This window comes from Cydia amplana, chromosome 7 (genome assembly GCF_948474715.1).
Source record: "Cydia amplana chromosome 7, ilCydAmpl1.1, whole genome shotgun sequence".
Taxonomy (NCBI): Eukaryota; Metazoa; Arthropoda; class Insecta; order Lepidoptera; family Tortricidae; genus Cydia; species Cydia amplana.
The window spans coordinates 12,479,721-12,504,441 of NC_086075.1; the positions used below are offsets into that span (position 1 = coordinate 12,479,721).

The window sequence follows — 24,721 nt, forward strand, 5'->3', positions numbered from 1 at the left end:
ATTCCACCCTACCTCCTGCAAGACAATTACGCATCGTATGCCTTTAGTGAAGTGAACCGCAACACACGAAAGCTATTATTATGTTTCAATTACGTTCATTCACAAATATGACAACCACAACGTTAAGGATATCAACAGGGCTACAGCTACTTAAAAGATCCTTCGCAACATCGAGTTCCACTGCGCTTACGTCGTTTATGCACATGGAGGTTAAGCGCGGCCCGGTTAGGGTTACCAGATACAATATTCAATCGTGACGAAATTCATATCTTTCTTCCTCCAAACGAATTCCTGACGTTCCATCGGGCATAAGCTTGCAAGGCATGGCAAAATTCTTAAATTTAACAAAATTTCTGAGATACCATCGCATCGCACCTAAACCGGCAAGGCATTTTTAACGAATTTAAACAATGCCGCCTGTTTAAAGCAGTATTTTTAGTTACGAAATGTTCTAAAAAATACATTTTTACCAACAAATTCTGAATTTTCCAGCCTCTGCAGCAGTCCTGGCAAATAAGAAAAAACTCAACACGTCCATAATTCCTGACGACTGGTAACCCTGAGCGCGACCCGATAACAAGTTGAGTCACGTAAGGGTTTCCCTCTGAATGAGTCACTTTATGTCAAATGCGAATACAAGTGCCTTGGGAAGTTGGAACTTGGAACCGTGATCTAACTAGGCCGGAAACTCATTCAAAGCAAGGTCTTATTTTGTTATTTTCCTGCTGATTATTATGTAAAATTTTAAATTGCAACTGGTACACAGGTAAACGGCTAACCATTGTTACAAGACCTAATTTACATAATATGACATTATTATTCTGTACCTAATCATACCTAGCATAATTTAGATTTAAGACTATTGCTGTGCCCTATCAGGGTCCATGTGAAACTTACTACTACTAATGTAACAACCATAGATTCAATAAATGAATAATTTGTATCTAACCATTAATTCGTAATACATATGTAAAAAGTGCACGCATAATGTAACATTATTATTAAGGTTTTCTCAATAAAATATAAATTATTCTTATTCAATATTATTATCCGATTAATCTGATAATAGTAATCATGCATATTGTATAACAAAAACGTATCCAGATTTCAGAACACCTGTACCTATACTATACAATTTTATATGTTTTACTACACGGCCGTTTAAACCACACTATTGTAACCAGACACAACGCAGTATCGACATAGAAAGTATGGACACACGATGTGCACGTGCATCTCACCAACTCACGATGGCACGCCCGTCACAACAGCTTTCCAATACATATTTTGAATCCAGAAATACAATGCGCGCGTTGCATCGGGTAGCAATCCAGCAACAATGACGGACGATCTGCCAAAACAGATCGGGAATCCTTCTGCTTGAGTTCGACTTAAAAATTAATTTAATCCACCCGTCACGACATTAATGACTTCTTTTTTTAGTACCAGTAGCCCAACTGACACCTTTTGTAACTTAAATTGAAATTAAATAACAAAAAGCTTCAACCCCTTTGCTCTAACATTATTTGTGAGCAAATGAACATAATTTGGTTACACAGTAGGAGGTGTAAACCCCCAAATACCGACTTTGACGAAGGCTCGCGTCAACATCGATCCCTTTAATACCGAATGAGCCCGCGAGGTAAACACAAACCTATTCCCGTTCATTTTACGAGCGAGGGCGATCAAGTTCTTAGACCAGTCAAAAGTGACCTCGACAACCGTAACAACCTTGCACTATCCGTGAATGCACTTATACTGGCTCTAGTGAACTCCATGACAGTCTGTTTTTTATTAGTTTACCAATTGTATGCCTTGATCCCTAAGACAGACCAATGTCAACTTTGACATCCAATATCGTTAACATCAAACAATATTTTATTAGATAGGCATATTTCCGGCTAGGTCCAACGAATTCAATTGATCGAACAAAAGTCGCAATAAAAAAAATAAAATAAAAATAAAATAAAATGCATTTATTTCAGACTTATAAGTGTCCATAGTTTGTTAGTAACAACAAAAAACTAAAAAATACTTAAACAACTATATTAGTACCTAAACCTAAGTGAAGCGAGGACCAGTGCCTGATTAGGCCACTGTCCCACCTCTCCGCTACTACGCTCAGGAGGCTGTGGCGGCTGTCACGGACTCTGCGGAGCGTCGCGATAAAAACTGTCAACGTGAGCGTCCGCGAACATGCCAGACGCGCTGCAATGCCGCGGCAGCCGCAACAGCACCCTGAACGCGTCATTATATTGCACCCGCAATTTATTGATCGAGCGTTGCGTATATCTAGCCCACGAGCTGCAGGTATACAGCGATGTACAGTACGCACGGAATAGTGTAATTTTAACTTGCGCTGTACACCGACTGAACCTATCAAAAATAGCATGATATTGGTTGCGATTAGGGTTTGCAAGATCCGTCAATTTTTCGGATCCGGATATTTCGGATATTAAAATTTGACGGATGCGGATATCCGGATAATTCGGATAATACGGATCTGTATCAAGAAAGGTGACGAAATTTACAACTTACCTACAACTCCTACAAGGAACAGCTAGTAAAATGTAAAATGTTCATATTTTAGTTAATTACAATTATTAATTATTATTTCTTTATTTATTTTAACTCTTAGGCTAGGTTATTTTATAATATGGATATAAAAATAAAATACAAAAACACTTACAAAAACAATACAAAATACGTATAAACATATTATAAAAAACCTAACCTAGGGTGCCGCCAGCAGCGGGGCAAGGCCCAAGCTGCCGGTGGTCAGGGCTGCAGAGAGAGGAACCGGCGGACTATCCGCGCCGTGTCCAAGATCACCGCCTTCTGCATCTGACCCTTGATCCAACCACCTAGCGAGAGTCTCTCAAGATGTTGGTCGAGACTCTTCGCTATTAGACCGTTCGCTGAAACAACTATCGGGACAATGATCGTCGAATCAACATCCCACATGGCGGTTATCTCGTGAGCCAAGTCTAGGTACTTACTAGACTTGTCCTTCTCGGCTTTCACGAGATTCTCATCATGGGGGATGGTGATGTCAACGAGCACGGCCCGGCGCTGCGATCGATCTATTATCACAATGTCAGGCTTATTGGCTACAATAGTCCTGTCAGTGATGATAGATCGATCCCAATAGAGCGTGGCACGACCATTCTCGAGAACTTGCGCAGGTGAATACTTGTAGTACGGTACTTCGCGGTCCACAAGGCCGTATAGAAGAGCAAGCTGCTGGTGAATAATCCTGGCTACGAGATTATGTCTGTGCAAGTACTCGCCGTTAGCAAGATGAGAACAACCGGAAATGATATGCCTGAGTGACTCTCCGGGACGGCGGCATGCCCGACAAATGTCGACCGTACCGTCCTTCAGGATATATTTCCGATAGTTGTTCGTCATCATAACTTCGTCCGCAATTGCACAGGCAAAACCCTCGGTTTCTCCGAAGAGATCCCCGAATCGTAACCAGTTCACCGACGCGAGTAGGTCCACATCGGGTCCCGTGAGGGCCTTGTAGAACCGCCCGTGTAGCACCTTACTCTCCCATGCCGTCTTGCGATCCGCAGTACTTAGTACCACAGGTTTGCGCCAGTTCTCGTTTGCCAAGGAGAGCGGCGTGAGGTTCCTGTCTACTGCCACCACATCACGATGCATCCCACACTGGTTGTTAAGGAAATAATTCCTGAGATTGTACACCTCGCGGTTGTGGAGATCCTTGGCGTTTAGGAAGCCTCGGCCACCACATTTCCGTGGGATGTACAATCTCATAACTGACGAGCGTGGGTGTAGCATGCGATGCGCGGTGAGCAGTGATCGGACCCTCCGATCCAGGGCATCCAGCTCGGTCTGAGTCCACCTTAGTATGCCAAAGGAGTATGTGAGTAGGGGCATTACCCAGGCGTTGAAGGCGCGCACTTTGTTGCCTCCTGACAAAAGACTGTTAAGGACTTTTGTGAGCCGACTGAAAAAGCGCTCCTTCACCGACCGTCTAATACCCTCGTCCTCAATACCCAACGACTGTGACATACCAAGGTATTTATAGGTTTCTGATTCAGAGATAGATCTGAAAGACATTGTCTCAGAAGGTTGTAAATTTGTTGAATTTACAACCCTCCCCCGCTGTACATGCATAACCGCACATTTATCGACACCAAACTCCATGTTGATGGCACTACTGAAGACTTCGGTGGTTTTCAGTAGCTCCGTCAAGTCTCGGCTATTTGGTGCAAATAATTTGAGGTCATCCATGTACAGAAGGTGAGAAATGACTTCACCCTCTCTCCGAAGCCGGCAACCTAGTCCCAAATCCTTCAGCAGGGTGCTGAGGGGATTCAGAGCTAGGCAGAACCATAGGGGACTCAGACTATCACCCTGAAATATTCCTCGCTCAATCCTTATGAAATCCTGCGGGCCAGGGCGGTCATCCCCGCCTCCTGGTTGACGAAGGACTGTGGTCCACTGTCTCATACACGCGCTTAGAAAGGCTCTCAAAGCTGCATCAACTTTATACAGCTCTAAGACCCTCCCCAGCCATGAATGAGGCACCGAATCATAGGCCTTCTTGTAGTCAATCCAAGCGGCTGAGAGGGCCTCCTTGTTCCGCCGGATTTGTTGGCAAATGGTCATGTCTATGAGGAGGAGCTCTTTAGTACCACGGGACCCAACCCTACATCCATTTTGAGCGGGGGTCAAAATATTGTTAGCGACAATGTGCGCGTTGATTTTTGTCCTCAAAATGGATGTAAGGAGCTTATAAAGTGTAGGTAAGCACGTGATGGGTCTGTAATTCTTCGCTTCCGTGGTACTACCGGACTTATAGAGCAGGAAGGTGACACCAGTTGTTAAGGAAGGTGGGAGAGAACCAAGCTCGAGGGCTTGTTGAAATTGTGCTGCCAAGCACGAGTGCGAGCATCGGAACCATTTTAGCCAGAAGTTGTGCAATCCATCCGGCCCAGGACTTTTCCAGTTCTGGGCCGTGCGGATGGCACAACTTACGTCATCGGGGGTGATAGTGACTACCCCCATAGGTTCGATGGACTCGCACTCACGCTCGACAACATTCATCCAACCCCCCTCGGTGTGTCCGACAGGCACCGACCAGATGCTACGCCAGAAGTCAGTCATGACAGTAGGATCCGGCGGCTGCGTGTCGGACTCACGAAGGTTGGTTTCCTCCCACTTTCGGTACACCTTCCTTTGGTCACTCTGGAAAAGACGATTCTGCTGGAATCGATCCACACGCTCTCTGTAGCGGCGAATACGGTTTGCCCATGCGTAGACTTTCTGCTTTAGAAAGTCGATGCGCTCCATAACGTTGGCCATGTAGTCGCGGGGCCTGATATCCGTCCCCGCAAACGCCTGGTTTACAAAGCGCATTACTCGGGGGCGATTGTTGCCCCCCCTGAAGCAGATCAGCTTTGCGATAAGAGTCCTAAAGGAGCTGATACGTCGCTCGATCCGTATTTGCCATGCGGGGGCACCTCCGGCGGTCCTAGGTGCACGTTCAGAGTCCGGAAACTTGACTCGTGCAACACGGCACGCCGCGATGGCTCCGCAATACATGATCGCGTGCGTATTATCTAAATCTTTACTAGTCCGTAGATATGGCTCTAGTAAAGCGTTTAGGGCTCCCATTAGCGCTAGATTGCGTCTATTCATAGGCAAACGTGGTAATCGTGGCCTAGTGTTGGGAGTGGAGCGATACTGCGTAATCGCCTCATCCAGAGTCCTCCTCAGATGCTCATTGGCTGTACTACTCACACTCTGCGCGATCTCCTCCTCGTCGGCGTTGAGATCCACCCGCGGTGCCCCCGGTGTCTGGTCGGGTGCGGGCACCGAATCCGGCAACGTCGCGGGCGGGTCCCGCGCCGAGGTGGAGGCCGCGCGAGCAGAGAGAGCCTCCAGGCGAAGCCGATCAAGTGTCGAGTCATCCAACCGCTTTAGCCGCTGAATGACGCGCACCTGATCCGATAATCGTTGCTCCGACACGGTGATGGTGGGTTCAAGAGCCTGAAACAGAGGCAGTATTCTTGAACGATAGGCGGATAGTTGTGTTCCCCCCTCTGTAGCCCCATAATAGGCGCGCATGACATTCTCGTTCATTTGCCGAGTCCATCTCATGCGACGCACTATACCACCGGCAGCGGGAGCCGTGGGCGGGGCAGGATGTCCCGCAGGCCCCAAGCGTGCCGGCAGCGGTGGCCGCCCTCGTCGCGCAGGTGGTCGTGGCGGCGGCGGCGGCGGCCCGCTCTCGTCACTGGACCCGTCTGTGTCAGGCGCCGTTGTGAACTCGTCACCTGACGACGGTGTGGACGAGGAACTGGACGAGGCGGGCGGGGGTGGTGGGCGTGCGCTTGTTGTTGCCGCTTTTGCTCGACTCCTCGTTATCATTTCTTATTGTGGTGGTTTTGCCAGTGAAGTATGACAAATGTCAACATAGGTCACAACGCACCCATGGTCGCGATGTTTTTAATCATAATTATCAATTGTCCGCATGATTTACGCATAACTCGGTTCACACATGAGTATTTAACAGTATTTTAAGGCAAAAACCACATTTAAAAATATATTTTATCAAAAGAAATGTAAAAGGACGTCTGTCAGTGTCAGCGGTTTTTTTTTTTTTAATTATTATTATTATTATCTCAAAACGATATAAATAAGTATAATAAGATATTCAGTGTAGTCTTAATTAGGTATTCCTATTAATAATATTATGCATTTTTTCTACTCCAGCACTTAAATGTGTCAATTAAATGACTGACAGTGATATCTAAAGCAATGTCATTTGAATGCTTTGTCTATAGGCTCATAAGATGACTGCTAGCAGTCATCTTATGAGTATAAAACAACTGCTTTATTTTTTTTAAAGATACAAGTTCCGATCATCTTGATTGAAAGAGGTATGTTTTCATTTACAATAATAACTCTTTTTTTTTTTTAATAATAACTCATTTTTTTTTAAATAATAACTCTTTTTTTAATAATAACTCTTTTTTTTAATAATTTTTTTTTTTTTTTGCTGCAGCTGTCATAGAAAAAGTAATGTATGCAACAGCTCATAATTGGTTCTTAAAATTCTCGGGTCTTTTTTTACAAAACTCGACTACGTCTCGTTTTGTAACTTCGACCCTTGAATTTTAAGAACCCTTATTATATCACTGTTGCATAAACTACTATTTTAGGAGGCCGTATTCGATTTGTAACCGAAAACGCCAAAAATGAAGTAATTAAAGCAAATTTATTTTTATATATCTGCTCAGAAGAATTAATTCTAAAGGTGCCTAAAAACACCGCTTTAACTTCGGCGTTTTTTCTTAAATTTGCCATTATAAGCTCACAAAATAGAAAATGGAGAAAAAGTTACATTTATGTACTTTTATTATTTTATACCGGTGTGGTGTGATATAATTTATACTATTAAAAAACGTACTTCCTTTACCTTGGTAAAATAGCTATACCTTCAGTCGTTCGACTGAGAAAAATGGCTTAGAAAAAGTATCTAACTCATTTATTCAGTCCCCATTACAACAATCTTCCATTATAGGTATATATAAATCCAGTTAATTACTGCAAAATAATGTAAAATTACTACAAAAGTTTCGGGAAATTAAGAAATTTGGGCTACAGCTTCATAATAACGAGAAAAAAATATCAATATACTCAGTTAGCAGCACATCAAGCACATGTTATTTATGTTAACAGAAGACTGGGAACCGACACGATAACACAAAAAAGTCACTGATAACAACACGCACAAGCACTAATGATGTTCCAGGTAGATGACCCAAAGGCGACTGAGCGAAAACCTGATAACAATTACTTTAAAACATACAAATATTTACCCTTATTCCAGTCAGGAGGCATGCAGGTAGCTCGTTTTAAGACTGTTACTATTACTACTGTTTAGTTTAAGCAATATTTGTATTTATTTTATGACGTTATCGCGTACCAATAACGCGACCAATGCAATATTTAACGGATCCGTGAGATCCGAAATATCCGGATCCTATGAGCCGTTGGATCTTAGATTTGACGGATATCCGGATATTTCGGATATCCGGATATCCGGATCTCAAACCCTAGTTGCGATGTGTGTTTCTCAACCGATTCTCAAGACATTTTGTGATCCGGTTCAATTATTATACGTTTTTTAGTCGATTCAGCTATTAGATTTTTTTTTTTTCAAAATGGCGACTTTAGATTCGATTTGCGATCACAATAACACCCCCGATACATGATATTCGAGCACTTCCCGGCTGTGGTACATGTATTACGTCATTATGCACCCCGTTTGTGTAAACATATAAGCTAAAACGTGTTGACGCTTAAGGGTACGGATATTTGTTTATTTTCGATCGTGTTCGACTAGTCTTATGAATTCATATTTTTATAATGCCGCGATAGTGTTGATTAACAACTGTGCACATATTAAGTACATGCATTTCTGAAAGTCACGTAAAGCCTAATTGGAATTTGTACATAAAAACAAAGTAAAATATTACTTCAGATGCTTTATGTTTAATATAAATAAGCATGCACAATTTTAATGTCTCCATATTCCCTAATGAAACACAAAAACTGGTCTAATACCGAGCCTTCAAAAGACACGTAAATTCATAGGTAATAAAGGCATTTATTTTTATAAAACGAGACTGGCCCGCCTAGCTAAATAATTATCACATAATTGAATAAATTGAACAGGACTGGCCACTCAAAGCGGGTGATTGATTTTTCATAACCTGTTGACGGCCAGTACAAAAGAGCTCTTAAAAGACTATAAAGAGACTTCTTTATACTGCTCTTTCAAGTTGCGGGTTAAGCATGAGAGTCCATTTTAGGCCGGAGGCATTTATATCAATGCGTCCGTAAACGAGTGAGCTACAAATTGAGCATTTATTTATTCATGCGAGGGGAGCAAAGCTGATATGGGTCGGGGTCGCTCGATAAGGGACGTCTAATTTTGGAACCCTTCAAAAGGTGCCAAAATGCGCGTCAGTATTTTGCTTAAACGTCTACTGTCACAACTTTAGATTGTTCACGAAAGTTGTATTGAATAAATGATGTTGTTCGGTTGTCTTCGGACCACTTCGGCAATACGAACGGGTTTCGATCTTCATGTCTTACCTGTATCAAAAGCGTATAATTAAGTCAATTCAAACGGAGTTAGTTCATGTTTCATGTTATTAATATTGCGTACCGTACCGCAACAAGCTTTACATTAACATTAATACGTATGTTTAGTCTAATGTATGCAGGTATATGTCTGTTTAAGGATACATTATGTCCTTATTGAACATTTTTCATGGATACGGCTCCGCAACATTGCATTGTAATTTAAATACATTTTTATTATCATAATCGTGAATATTTTCATTGAGATAGAAATAAAACCTCTACTTTTGACAGTTTCGACATGTATGTATGTATTACAATAGTAACATAGGGCTTTGAACTTGCCAAATTAAAAGATTCAAACATATGCACACTCGACAATTATTACGCTCCCTTCGTCAGTTGGGTATCAAGTAACGTTTTGTAGTTACATTTGAGATAAAAGGCCAGGATATACATTTAACAAGGATTAAGTATTTAAACACATAAGTGGTGTACATTTTTGTTAAATTACATCGGCAGGTGAACGGCCGCTCTGACGCGTAACAGCCACGCGTTACCTTCACTGATATACTCGTGCTACTTGCAGAGAATTATGAAAATAACCAAGCCTTTTCAAGGCTTTTGTTGTTTCAATAATCGTCACTGTTTACGAGTTTAAATTTTGTGTCGAAACGAAATATAGTTGAAGACCGATTCGGTACAGTCATTTTGTTAAGAAGAGGACTGGTCGATCCGGTTTTTGTGATGACACAGAAACACGAAAACATGAAGTGAAAATATTCACAGCTAAGTGTGTATTATAAAACTGTTTTAATTTAATACTTCCCAACCTATGACAGTCATAACATAATCTCTTAAATGCCATAATTCACGCGTATATAAGATATCTGAATATAAGATAAGACCATAACGAACAGAAAAACGATTTAAATACGTGGTTATAATACATGAAATATTCTCTTTTGCCCATTAAACGCTATCGTAATTTGTCTGCGATAATCTCTTTTAAATTTATCTGCCTTGTACGGCACATCTATAAATAAACTCGTTTCTACAAGTGAGTATCAGTACGTTGCGAATATAAGTTCAGGAGCGCGAACACCTGCCGCACGCAACGCCGCATCACCAAGTAAATACATTTGAACACTGAGACATGTAACAACGTCTTGTTTTTGTGTGGAGTTAAGTGTTTTTATTAGATTCGCATAGCTAACCTTGACTCGATCCCCTCGGTTACTGGCTGTGGGAACAGATAGAATGGGAGCACACGTTTCGTTTCTTCGACCGTCTGGTGAACATGTGAGCACCGCATCCGGTGTCAAGGGTTGTTACAACATACTGTCGCAATATTTGTCCAATATGTACTGCTATTATAAAATATACTCTTACTAAAAACACTGCGTATAACTTAGCAGACTTAGCTTATTGTAAATATAATTTATTTGGTAATAAAAAAGACGACTACAATATCTTTAAATTTTAGTATCCAACGTCTGTTTTTTGCAATCCGGATGAGGTTACTTAACTGACTACAAAATTTAGGGCTCGCATGTTCTTTTATGGATACCAAGTAGGCACATAAATGAACAATTAATTACTCGTCACGATCAAATGGCTCCCATTCGAGTGGCAATCACCAGTAGGAAGACTAATAGCCGTATCATCGGAGAAGTTCGTTTATTTGTTGTGCTGAGACGCTCTCCGAGTCTCCACCTCTCGTGCCTCATTTAATGGAGCAATAAAAAATGTTCGACTCGGCTTACGTAATTCGAATTATTTCCGCGTCGAGGCCGCGGAGGTCAACGCGCGTATGATCTTAAAACTATTGACGATCATTGTAGGTAACAAAACCATTGTATCGCTGGATATAGGTACCAATAGAGTGTAAATGTAAATACATAATAATGCTGGCTACGCGTTAACGAGCCTATAAAGATTATATTTTATAAGCGTAAGGTATTATTTCTACAAAACAATAAGGTTTTATGTACATATGTATACAAAAACAATAAATTTGAATTAAAAAACCAATGCACAAAGCATTTTGAAATGTAATTAGTAATCAATTAATGAATTATAGCGCAATCTCATTTTTTTTTAGTTTTTTATATAATTTGGGCTAACTCATGGCCACAGACTAGCCGAGGCGAAGACGTGGCCTACGATGGAGCGAGCCTGCCCAGAAGGTGCCTGTTCACCCTTGATTTGAAGGTTGCCGGGTTATATGTGCTCGGAAATATAGACGCCGGCAATGAATTCCATTTCCTGGCAGTGCGCATAAGAAAAGAGGAAGCAAAGCGCTTCGTGCGAATTGGTGGAATATCTACCAAGAATGGATGGAAACCGGGCGTGCGTCTAAAAGTCCGATGGTAGAATGGGGACGGTGGAATAAGCTCACGTAGCTCTGTAACAATTACAAGAAGCCAAAACGCTGGCATTCCGCAGTATACAATGCAGTGTTTCAGAAGTGTTATGGAGTAGGTACTTCTGTTGACTCCACTTCATCAAATGGCGCTTTTCGAGACCATGTGCACGAAAAATACCCAAATAAAACAATAATAAATATTAAATTTTAATTTTTTAATTAAAAATAACTCTTTCAAACTAATGATTTTCTAATTCCGTAAATGCATGATACAATTTTTAGTATCAAAACAAGCAATCATTAACGTATGTGTATATTTTATAAAAAACAAAGATTTGAATTCCAAGCGAGGACTGTATTCTTTGTTTTACTTGGGCACAATATCGTATTTCACAATAGCCATTCATCACTGAGCGGGACTATAAATCTCAAATTAGGGACATTGTAAAGTTTTACTGACTGCCCGCCTCAGGTAGAGTTCATATTTCAACTAAAAAGCCATTCGCTAAAACATTTTAGAGATTTATCTGGCAAGTAAAAGGAGGCGTTGCCCGGCTCTTTGATTTTAAGTTTAGAGAATTTAGTATTGAAATTTGAAACAAATCACGCCGGGTGGCAAGGAAATGACAAAAAGCTTTGATACTGTGCATGTGGCTTATTGTTAACATTGTAAAGAAAGTCGGAACGAATTGTAAATGGGATCAGAATGCCGACGACGCCCATCGGCCGGCCGAAACAATACGCCGTAGGTAAAGTATCGAAGATGTACGGACCATCCCGGAGTCATTGTGCAATACATCACAAAGGAGGCCAGAGAAATCCAACAGAGTTTATGGCCCGAGAGAAAACAGATTTTTGACGTCACCTTGTTTCGGCTTTATCTTGCAGTGGCAGTAAATCAACGAGGCAATAGCCGTATGCTCAGTGTCTTCGTCAGCTGCTCTTCGGAAACTCGAAAAGGACTGCCTGATGTTACCCGTTATAGACAGCTTAGGATATTGTACGCAGCTGTTGATTATTTCGTTAAATAAATATTATATGTTCTACATCATATAATGTATCAGATATCTGTCCTAAAAGGTCAGACTAACAGGCACAGACAGACAGACACACACACACAGACACAGGCAGGACAGACCTTTCGAAATAGTTTAATACAGAAGTTCTTTCATCAGAAAAGCAGCAATTATCCGTATTTAATATGAAGTGAAAGTTTGTAAACAGACCTATTATCTGACAATCTTAATTCAACAGCATTATTAAGGATTAGGAACCTTTCGGGGTCTTTTGGCCCTCAATTAAATGTTAAAACCACAACCGCTTCTGTCCTTCAGGTCGGACAGATACGCAGCCTCCTCGGATTTACACAACTTTGTTATCAGAATTCCTTTTTTATAAGAAAAGCGGCAATTGAATTCGTTTGTAACCCCGTTTATTACTTTAATAGGAAATACATATTATAGTCAATGGTTTGTTAACGGAGAACCATTACCGGGCAGGCTGACTTTTACAGCATTGTTTGCATTAGCATTGTGCTGCCAATGACAGATAAGAGGCAGGTAATGAGCACAGGCAGGCACAATAGAGCCTCCCTCGGCACACCCATAGTCGCTATGAAATATGAATACGTAACTTTCTTTTCTAATCGTGCTTGACACAAAGAGTGCTCGTGGATTGTGGAGATGGTTTTATGTTAAATCTAATGGAAAGGCAACTATTCACTCTGGAACACAATTAAATATTATAACATTCCCATATTTTTTCGTACTTCAGTGTTCTTGTCGTATCCAATATCAGCAATTCAGCATAATTACTAATAATGGACTTGGAATGTAAATAAAACTCTTACCCCAAAGGAAAAACAAGACGGTGTTGGAATTCGATGATATATTTAAGGTTAGGGTAAACAAATACTTACATCTTTTGGCACAAGCCGGGAATGGAACTCATGTTTTAAAATCCTGAACCAATCGCTACCATCCCTGGAAATATCGTTTATTGTAGTTAGAGGAGCTAATACAAACATCGACATTGGAAGGCGAAGCTCTTTAATTAGTGACAGAAATGCACCAATCGTGAAGTTCGCGATAGGGCCAGTACCACCGGCCCTTGACTGTGCGTTATCTTAAACGCGTCTCAGATCGTCAGGCATCAAGAGATATTCCCGGGAGACAGGTCTCCGGCGGACGGTGCCGACTGCCGACGGACGTAAGGAGTTGCTCTTGGAGCTGCGAGTGCAAGGGGCAAGAGTTGGCGGTGGTGGCTCATTTAAGGCCTGTGCACACCGGCTTGCGTGTGCGTGACGTGCACGTGCGCTGAGCTAAAATGTCGGAGTCGCACACGCACGTCACGCAAGCGGTGTGCCTGTAGTGAGGCCACACAGCTGATCACAGCTGATCAGCTGACAAATAGATAAATTATAATTCTTTTCACGCTTCAATAATAATCGGTATTCCAATGTAACTCGAGACGACACAATTATGATTCATTGCGATTTTCCACATGATTGAACTCAGACAAAGGATGTAAATTAGTATATAAGGCCAACAGTTTCTATTAAAGTATTCATTATTTACCCGACTATAGTGGTGTTACTTTCTACCCTTCCGCATCATATTTCATGCCGTCTCTGATAAGGATCTGTATACTACAACGCTGCACGCGCACGTGCACGTCACGCACACGCAGCCGGTGTGCACAGGCCTTAAAACGGGATAATAGTCTTTTAACACATTGGCATATGACACTAATGGATGGACTTTTGGGGACTCTCAAGTATAGGTAAGAATTACGTTATCAATAACAGATGTTTTCCTCGTAAACGAACAATTAGATAAAGGCCAAGAGAGAAGATAGATGCCATGGGCATGCATCTACAAAGACATGCATCGACCTATTAAAAGTTTGGTGTAAAACTTTATGTTAATAAGAAACCTGACTTGTGAATGTTGATTTATTTAATAGGCGATTATTCTTTGTATGTTGACATTTTACCTGTAATTTATACACGAAACTACTCTTGACGATTCACCTGACGCGCTGAAACATCTGAAAGTCCTATGGATATTTTTATAACGTATCTACATTTAACCCTGCATCGAATTATAAAGGTAGGTAATGTTCCTCGAAATCAATAAGGTAGATTAACCTTGTAAACTTTCAATTAAGAGATAGGATGGAAGGTTCTGACTTGCGCCGGGCCACGTCCGCCCAGCTGCCCGACTGGTTTGTCCACTTGCGCAGGATTGATTTAACGTTAGCGCTCGATCCGAGGCTCGCGTCGCGTACTTCATTAACACTAACTATTTATCGGGGAATCATTGTGTTAACTATTTTGTTGATACAGTATCAAACTTCTACATCTACATGCACGGAATCAGAGCAGAACGGTAGATCTGACAATGTTTTTACACTTAGGATTCGACCAAACTGTCAATGTTTCGTCAAATACATATAACCAACAGTTATTATTATTACTTTTAAACGTGTGTAATTATGTCTATATATCGTCAGGTGACAAGCAAAACTCACTAATTACTAAAAAATATTTAAACAAAAATCAACCTTCTTTTCGTACTAATATGATTCACTATGGCTATGAACTTGTGGTGGTACTTAGTGAGTTTTGCTTGTCACCTGACGATATAGACTATAAATAATATCCTATTAGGCAGCAGAAGTTGCTAAGCGGGCGAGGTGTTCAAAATTACCTTGACGCGCTCTTATTCTCTTAACAATAAAGTCCCATCAAGATGATTTTGAACACCTCGCACGCTTAGCAACTATTGCTGCTGACTGTACCTATGAAAACTTGGAATCTTAAACCATATGGAATGGAAAATTAAAAAAAATGCTCAACAAACACCTTAAAATAATCTAGTTTAACCAGCCAAGTTAAATTTAATGAAATTGCTGCTTTGACGATTAATTTAAAATTGCATTTACAACAAAGTAGTCTTATAATTTCAATGATCTTCAAATGTATATATTTATGTAACCCATAACTACCTGCGCGCCTTACAACTCATCATATTTTTGTACGGAATGAGTTTTATTTTTAGTTTTATCATGGCAAGTGCTCGTCAAGTAGTGAGAAGTCAATAAACGTATTCGATTTGCTGTTGCAAACAGGTTTCTGCAACTATGCATTCGCTTTATGGTTGTCTTATTAAGTTCAATTTATATTGGTAGAAATGCTCGTAAATAAGAGCTGTAATCGCATCCAAATACGTGCCTATTTTAACAATGAATTTAACTCTATTTATGGACCAAGAATTTTAGGTAAAAACTTTATAGTTCGTTTTCTTTAGCATTAGAAATAAGGTAAACAATCTTGATGTGTCTTTTAATTGAAAAACACATTTTAAAAATAAGTTACGGCAAATATGTAACAATTATGAATCTAATACGATCATTTATATTCTTCTGCTTTCATAAGTAATAGTTACTGATTTTTTTCAATTAAAAGACATGTCAAGATCGCTTACCTTCTTTCAAGTTCTTTCTAATGCTAAAAAAAACGAACACAGATGTTACACAGACCTACTAGGTATACGCGGGACTAATAAACCCACTCCTTTGCAAAGAAGCATTTTGATGTTAGGTACACTGCATTAAGTGTCTCTGAATGAGTGAGTAAATATTCTTTATTGCTCCCATAACAATACATTTTACATGCAAAGCTATTATTTTATTAGGTAACTTGTCTCTCTTTTATGTAATTAGTACAGAGTAAATATGTCAAAAGATATACCAGACCAGGTAACTCAATATGTACTACTGTTTTATAAAAGATTCTGTTATAATCAACAAATTCTGTGTTGTTTTAAATTTTAATTCAGTGTCATTTTGTTTCTGTTTAACCTCCTAAGTCCCTGCGTACAAATTATTGTACATATTCCAAAAAATATTTTGAACTTTCATTGAGTAACTAAGGGTTCCAAATTCAAAAACAAAACAAATGCTTCTGGGTCTTAGGAGGTTGGTCATTGATGTCTAAATAGTAGACTTTAGAAAATGGGACCCTGACTCAGGAACATTGTCTGAGGAACATTAATTACCAAACTGTAAGCAGTAAATTTGCTGATTTAATATACATAGTTTTATGGTGTACGGGAATGACACAAATAAATTATTAGTAATTATAATAAAAATCTGCCTTAATAGTCTGCAGTATTCTTGAAAAGCTTTCACAAGAAGTTAATCAATTATCATTGACTTGCACTTTTCCTATCACTTGGAGTTGGCGCAGCATGCCTTTTTTCCCCATACCTCTCTCATTCATCATCTCATGAATATCATCATTCACAAGAAATTAATCAATACAACCTATAAATGAGAATTCAAAAATAAAGTATATACAACCCAACTTCCTACAGCATCTAGATAAAAAATTATGTCAGAAAAGATGAAATGTTGAACTAACCTTATATACAGGACTGATGTGCCACTCACTATTCTTCTCCAACCTAAAGGCACTATAATTGTTTGAGAAGATTCACTTTGTGCAGTCCTACTGCTAAGTTCTGAGGAGTCCGGCTGCGGAGCTGTCGATGGCAGCACCGCCAACACCAGCCCGTCCGGTGTCCGCACCAACTGCGGGCCTTCCCCCTCACTCACTCGGCTCACACCCACTTGCTGATTCAATATATTTATACTTTGATTCACTATTGACTGGTGAGATACACTTTGTTCTAAAAACTGATAGTTCACAAAACTCTTGTCCACTAATTCTCTGTCACTATTTCTTCCTTCACTATTCACATTCACCGAGCCACTCTCCGTGAACTGATTGAAACCATGCTGAACTACAATTGGTTGCAACGGCACAGCATTATCAGACACTCCAGGAACGGGGCATCTGGTTTGATATGTCGCTAACTCCCCTGATTCTAATGGTACTCTTGAATTGTAACTTTCTACACCACAGACTTCTGAATTAATTGAACTATTACTACAGTCTCTTCGCACAACAATATTACTTTGTCTCTCTGACTTGTTCTCGTCAAGTTTTAAACTTTCTTTCAGAAATTGTTGAGCGACAGGAAAGAAATCAGTTCTCTGGACCAAACTATCACCTGATCCATAAGTGTTAAGCTTGCCATCATTGTTCAAGGGCTTGTAGAAGATGGTGTTGGGCGAGTTTCGGTCCGCCGCGTCGCTCGGCGTTCTGTAGAGCGCGTTGCGGGGCAGCGCGACGGGCAGGTCGTGCGGGTACAGCGGCGGCGGCTCGGCGGGCGCCGCGGCGCCGGGCTCTAGCTGGCGCGAGTCCGCCACGTACACCAGCACGCGCGGCGCGCCGGGCACGCCTCGCGCGGCCGCCGGAGTCGCGGGCTTGCTGGCCATCCCGCACGCACATCACACTCCGCGCGAGCCGGCTGCTCACTAGCTGAACGCTGGACGCGACCCTCCGGAGCGGGCGCCGCTCCGAGCATCGCTGTCGGGCCTCCGATCATCGCTCCGCGACCTCTCCGTGCCGCGGAGGCGCCGCACCATCCTCGACCGAACGTTTCGATTCGATTGTCATGAAGCGTATCTGTGATGTTTTTATGATGGTCTAAACGAACGGTACTAATATTTTTATGGGGGTGCCCCTATCGGCCCCATTGTAAAACCTAATAGACCCCTCAGTAGAGATAATAAAATAGGTAGCACTTTTTACAACTGTTTCTTATTCATTAGTAAAACCATTGCCACACTATCCAAGGATGTAAAAAGGTCACACAATAAAAAGAGTTCGCTTCATAATCGAGCAACAAACTTATATGGCTTCCATAAACTTTGTTTTGATCGGTAACACTACACAAATTGACACCGTATAACTAATATTCGATCACTTAAAACAATTTTGAAAACGATTTCATCACAAAACGGCGATGCATTGAAATGAAGCACGGCGAATAACGAATGAAGAAACTCTAGCTCTATACTAGGAATATCTGTTGGCTGACTCTACATCTTTCTTGCATTAAAAATTAACTGGTAGAGTAAAAGAGATGCAACACTGATTTAAATTGTCATCTGTCGGCCGCATTAAGAACTAAAATGTCTGCATATCACTTTCTGCTTTATCGACAATTTCAGTAGCGTCATCTGTTAGACTGCGTACGAGAAAAAACCCTCTTGTCTATGGAACAGTTGTCGAAGCGGACCGTTCCAAATTTGATCAATTTGCATGAGACAAAGAATTATTTTTATTATTTTATACAGACGTGATATATTTTAAATGTATTATTACTTTGAGATATTTTTATTTTTCAAGAGTAAATCAATGTTTCCGAATTATGTGATAGAACAGATATGCCTTTACAATATTTTAGAACAGAGGGCCTACCGCGAACCACGTTCGACGTGTTACCTCCCTGTCACACTTACGTACGAATTTACAAGTGCGATAGAGAGGCAACACGTCGAACGTGGTTCGCGGTAGGCCGTCAGTGTTTTTGCACGTACGCCACTGTCGATTATTTCAGAACGTTACCTTTACGTGTCACTGTCAACTAACGTAGCAACTTGTCAATCAAGTGTCAGTTGTGAGTTGAGTACATGCAGTGTTGCCAGATCTACTGATTAAGCAGTAAATCTATCTGATTTTAAAAATATCTACTGATCTACTGCTTTTTGCTGGTGAGCTACTGATTTTTCGAAAACGAGGGGTATCATTTATAAAACCATCATAAGACCTGTCGTCATGTATGGATCAGTGTTGGGCCCTAAAGGTGACGGATGAGAAGAGATTGCATGTAGCGGAAATGAGAATGTTAAGATGGATGTGTGGTGTGACAAGAATGGATAGGATAAGGAATGAGTATACGAGTATAAGAGGAAGCCTACTCGGAATGTTGCACCCATAGTAGAAAAAGTAAGAGCGAATCGCCTAGCGTGGTATGGGCATGTGATGCGGATGAAAGTCATGTGACGAGAAAGGTATTACGAATGAATGTGGAGAGAATTAATGGGAGAGGAAAACCGAGGAAAAGATGGATGGACTGAGTCATGTGACGAGAAAGGTATTACGAATGAATGTGGAGGGAATTAACGGGAGAGGAAAACCGAGGAAAAGGTGGATGGACTGTGTGAGAGATGATATGAAACGAACGCAAGTAAATGATGAGATGACGGGCGAGAGAGAGGTATGGAAGAAAAACACATGCTGCGCCGACCCCAAATGAATGGGATAAAGGGCAAGCGAATGATGAGTAGAAAAAAAACATGTGCTCATTTATTAATTATAACCCTATGCGCGCACGAGCAACTTTGTCGCCGCGACTTTGTGTTTTGTCTTTGTCGCACTCAAGTGTCGAAGTCAAGTGCGACAGAGACAAAACACAAAGTCGCGGCGACAAAGTTGCTCGTGCGCGCATAGGGTAATAACAGAAGTAAGAGACAGAATGATACTCTTCATTTTACTGTTACTGACAATTTGGTTTGCCAGCAATACTCAATTACGCCCAGTTTGTCAGCAGAAAAAGGAAAAAAAAAAACAAATTTTCTATGGGAGGTTGGTGTCAGGTCAGAGCATAATTTATTTATTTTAAATTTTACCTATTGCAGACATCACTTTTTAACTTGGAGGATACAACTAAACGGAGTAGCCATTAACAGGCTTTCCCCTCTGTCGAAAATAGGCGGCCAACGGTCATACACAATGTATGGACTGACGTTTATCTGACATGGCTATTTTTACGTTACGCATACATTTGACGTTCCCCTCCCCCGCAAAAATCGGCAGACTGTTTTGTACAGAAAATTACAGACATGGCGTCTCCGTTTGATTATATCCTCCAAGCTTTTTAAATCTACTGCTTTTTTCCCCTATCTACTGCTAAAACGATTTTTTTCTACTGAATATTTCAAATTTCATCTGGCAACACTGAGTACATGACATGCAGCGATTGCAGCGTGCATATACATATTCTTTGACTGTGAATTTTGTGTAATTAATTATAACATTCAGAAAGATGAAGAGGAACCGGAGTAAACCTCGTGGGAAGGCACAGATGAAGAAAATGCGGAGTAACGATGAAGATCCCGAAGAAGCAAAGTAAGTTACCTACGAGAATCACTTATAGGTTACGTCGATTGTGTTGTTTCTGAGGGCAATAAAAGTAAAGTTTTGAAAAGTGATTTAATTATATTTTGGAGACTGTTATGTCTAACTATTTTCACCTAAAACTTCTGTATCTGGCTTGAATGGAAGCGGAGTGTGCCATGTTTCAAATTCCAGCGTAATTTAATATTTTTAATACCACTGTCAAAATGAAAACATACTTTTGTTGCACTAAGCCTCCTTGGCTCCTAAGGCCATGTAGCACCCATTACTATTTCCTTAGTTTAAAAATTGTACCTAACCAATTGTACAGTCAACAACAGAAGTTGCTAAGCGGGGGCGAGGTGTTAAAAATTACCTTGACACGCTCTTAATATCTTTAACAATAAAGTCGTGTCGAGATCATTTTGAACCTCGCCCGCTTAGCAACTATTGCTGCTGACTGTATCAATGCCAATTTTATTTACAGGTTATCGCAGTTGCTCTTCCACAAATCAAAAAATATGTCAGAAAAACTGAAGTCTCATGATGATTCAAACTCAGAGTTGGACCTGAAACCTGCATGGACTGATGATGATGACCAAAACCAGGTGGCTTCTAATCCCATGTTCAAAGGCAAAGCACAGTATGCTGACAAACTCAAACAAAAATTTGAGACAATGATCGGTACACCAAGTTGGGCAAAAATCAAACCAAAAACAGGTGATGAGGACACAGACAACATTTCAAACAGAGTTGGACATTTAAAGTCCAAAAAGAGGATGCAAGCTGGTACAGGCTTAAAACCAAAGGTTTTGGAAATAAAGCCGGCTCAAGATGCAAATTTTGACACAAATAATGAAGGCCCTAATATATATTGTGTTGAGTTTCATCCTAAACTAAGTGTTGTACTGGTGGGTGGCTCGGCAGGGATTGTATCTTTGCTCTCTTTATCAACTGACGAAAATAAAAACCTACATAGTTTTAAGTTGAAACAATGGGAAATTCATAATGCCAGATTCACTCCCAGTGGCACTCATGCATTTATTACATCAACAGGCCAACACAGACAGTACTGTTACTATGATCTTATAAAAGCTGTGCCAGAAATTATTGACCTGCCAGATCTTGTTCTAAATACGAAGAATTTTGAGTTGTCAAGAGATGGAAAGTATATTGCCATTTGTGGTGGATTGGATGAAGTACTTATTTTCTCAGCAACATCTAGGGAGTTGATCAGACGTTTGAAAAATAATTCAGACATTGCTTCAATATGTTTCTCAGGCACTAGTGACCAACTGTACTGTTATGGAGTTCAAGGTGAAGTAACAATGTGGGATCTATCTACATTTAGATCATACAGGAAATTCTATGATCAAGGATGTGTGAACGGTTCCATTATCACTACCAGCCCGTGCGGGAGATTGTTAGCCACAGGCAGCGGAGAAGGCATTGTGAATATCTATCAAACTTCAGCACTGAAAGAATCAACCACATATAACCCGGAGCCATTCCATGTTGTCAGCAGTTTGTGTACCAAAATAACTGGTCTCCAATTTAATCCAAGTACGGAGATAATGGCTATCATATCAAATGTTCTACCGAGTGCTGCAAAACTTGTGCATATTCCTTCATATAAGATTTTCCAGAACTTTCCCACTCAAGGAAAGGATATTGGTCTCTTGAATTGTATTGGATTTTCACCTAACAGTGGTTACATGGGTGTTGGGAATAACAAAAAGCGTGCTCTACTGTACAGGCTTAAACATTACACAAATTATTAGCTTATGTCAATATAATATAATGTTTGTAAGCAAATGATGCACATTTGTTTTCTCTTCCCATTGCCTCATCCTTAACCTTTCCGACGCCGTGTCAAACACAAAACCTGTCACGCTGACGCCACGTCACCGAACTTTCAAAACTGAAATTGAACTTTATGCATATGCGTAGGTCTATGTTGCTCTGTGATATGTGACCGATTAATTGGTCTTTGGCGTTGAACCTACGGTGCGGATATATCGGTCATTGGCTTACCAAAAGGTTAACATGTTCCCTGTCCTTTTTTGAAGTGAAAACTTCTTTAGTGGCGCTGGGCCTCGCTGGGCACTTTTTGAGGTGAGGAAAAAATGATAAACTCGAGACAGCGTAAGGCGATCACGTGACCGTAAGGGGCGTAAGCCACCCACTCATAATTTAGATGGCATTTCAATCAATAAAGAAAAACTCAATGTTATTTGACATTTATGTTGCGGACTCCTTTTCAAGACTTTACCTATGTTCAAATAATTTGACGTTGTCATGGCAGTATGTAAATAAACATGTCAATGAAAAAGTGTGATCTTATTTGAGAATGATAATAATATATAATAGATAAATAGAATACTTCCGCTAAACGTATGTATCGTGTTACCGGGCGTCGGTAACATAGTGAGGTGAGTTTTCAATTCTATCGGCACTCCCGGAGTGTAACCGTTGTTGCTTGTTTTTAGTTTAGTTTTACGGTTTAGACTCGCGTATTTTTTAGTCACTCGCGCGACATGTTAAAATCCATGAGTCTAAAACAACAACGTAAGTATATTTTATTTATAGTTCCCAGGACTGAACCTCTTATGTCCAAATGGATGCCTTAAATTAAAGCAAACGGGCATTGAAGTATATAATTTTGTAAATAAAAAACATTTTTGAGACAAAAACTTTCTTATATTTGTATTACAGGAGTGTATCAATTGGCTATTTTGTTGAGATTAAACATCCAATACAGGTTTCTATGACTTAGTCAATCAAATAATTTAATTTGACGTTATAAAAGTGTTGACAATGTTACGTTTTCGTGCTAAACATAAATAAATATGTTAATACCAGGTCAGCTAGAAGCTTAAAATAAAAAAAGTATGAACACAATTATCTAAAAAGAGAAAGAAATAAAAATCACAGTGATGATTACTTCATAGTTACATTAAACTAACACTAATACAATCACCATAAAGCTAATGGACCTAACATCCCGCCTTAATTATGTTTTTATTACTAAATAATATAAATACCTAGGTAATTCATCTAGCAAGAGCTATAGTATCGTCGATGTAATACATGAAATAACCTTTGTTTCTTTCAACAAATTTATCGGTATGTTAAAAAAATCGCTACTCTCACACTAAATACAAAATAAATGATAAAAATGCGTAAATTACGCAGTAAATTACGAAGTAACGTTACATGCGATACCTACAATTAACCTTTTCGACGCCGTGTCAAACACAAAAGCTGTCACTCGGACGCCACGTCACCGAAGTGTCAAAACTGAAATTGAACTTTATGCATATGCACGTAGGTCTATCTATGTTGCTCTGTGGTTTGTGACCGATTAATCGGTCTTTGGCGTTGAACCTACGGTGCGGATATATCGGTCGTTGGCGTCCAAAAGGTTAAATATAATCTAAAAGTCATATTATAGGATAAGGTCCATTGGCGTGGGTGGTACGGGGTACCACCGAGGTACGAAGGTACAACAGTGCCTCGGAAATTATTAGTAATGTCCTTTACCTACGAGTTCCAACTGGGATCTCAAATTTACGCCTCAGTTAAATTATAATTTTGCGTTCACAATAACTAATTTGTTGGAAAAATGTGTCGAAGTCTAATCAAAGGTCCCACTGTGTCGCTTACCATAAGGAAGAGATTTGCTTGTATATTTATACGAATAACCTGTCAAGGCGTCCTTATAGCAAGCGACAAAGTGGGACGTTTTTCCGGCCGCGGAGACTAATATTTGATTATCTTTTCTAAAAGTACTGCAGTCTGGCAGTTATAATAGAGGGCTAAGGCATTGAAAATAGGGCTATCAAAAAATTAGTTTTACTGAATTTCGTTTTACAAAGATTTTGCGATGACATGACCTCATTTTGTCCTTGCAAATGCCATGCAGACTTAATAGGTTAGTCAGACTTTAATTATGCAAAATACATGGGTGGTATGAAATGTGTGAACGATTTTTTATTTATTAGCACTCTATTACAACTCATCTAGAGTCCAAGGCTTTATAGCTGCGTCATAACGTGGTAAACGAAAATAAAGCACGTCACATTCCGAGGGCATTGGAAAGTGGCATACATTATATTGTGGGCATCACGCATTAAACGCTGCCATGGGCTTACTGTAAAGTAACTAGCGCTCGACGCATAGTCATCGTATAGAAA

The 24,721-nt window shown here is 40.3% G+C and overlaps 2 protein-coding genes across 2 annotated transcripts in view; one reads left to right on the forward strand and one right to left on the reverse strand.

Annotated features, from left to right (window-relative positions):
- Positions 1 to 18,460, reverse strand: part of LOC134649767 (uncharacterized) — an 82,750-nt gene extending 64,290 nt beyond the window's left edge. Inside the window, exon 1 of the mRNA XM_063504597.1 lies at positions 16,920 to 18,460. Within this exon, the coding sequence (XP_063360667.1) occupies positions 16,920 to 17,839 (920 nt within the window). The 5' untranslated portion in view covers positions 17,840 to 18,460. The remainder of the gene's footprint in view (positions 1 to 16,919) is intronic.
- Positions 18,461 to 20,396: 1,936 nt separating this feature from the next.
- LOC134649486 (U3 small nucleolar RNA-associated protein 18 homolog) lies at positions 20,397 to 22,324 on the forward strand. Its single transcript, XM_063504241.1, has 2 exons — positions 20,397 to 20,537; positions 21,013 to 22,324. The coding sequence occupies exons 1-2, from the start codon at positions 20,455 to 20,457 to the stop codon at positions 22,304 to 22,306; spliced, it is 1,377 nt and encodes a 458-aa protein (XP_063360311.1). The 5' UTR covers positions 20,397 to 20,454; the 3' UTR covers positions 22,307 to 22,324.
- Positions 22,325 to 24,721: the final 2,397 nt, after the last annotated feature.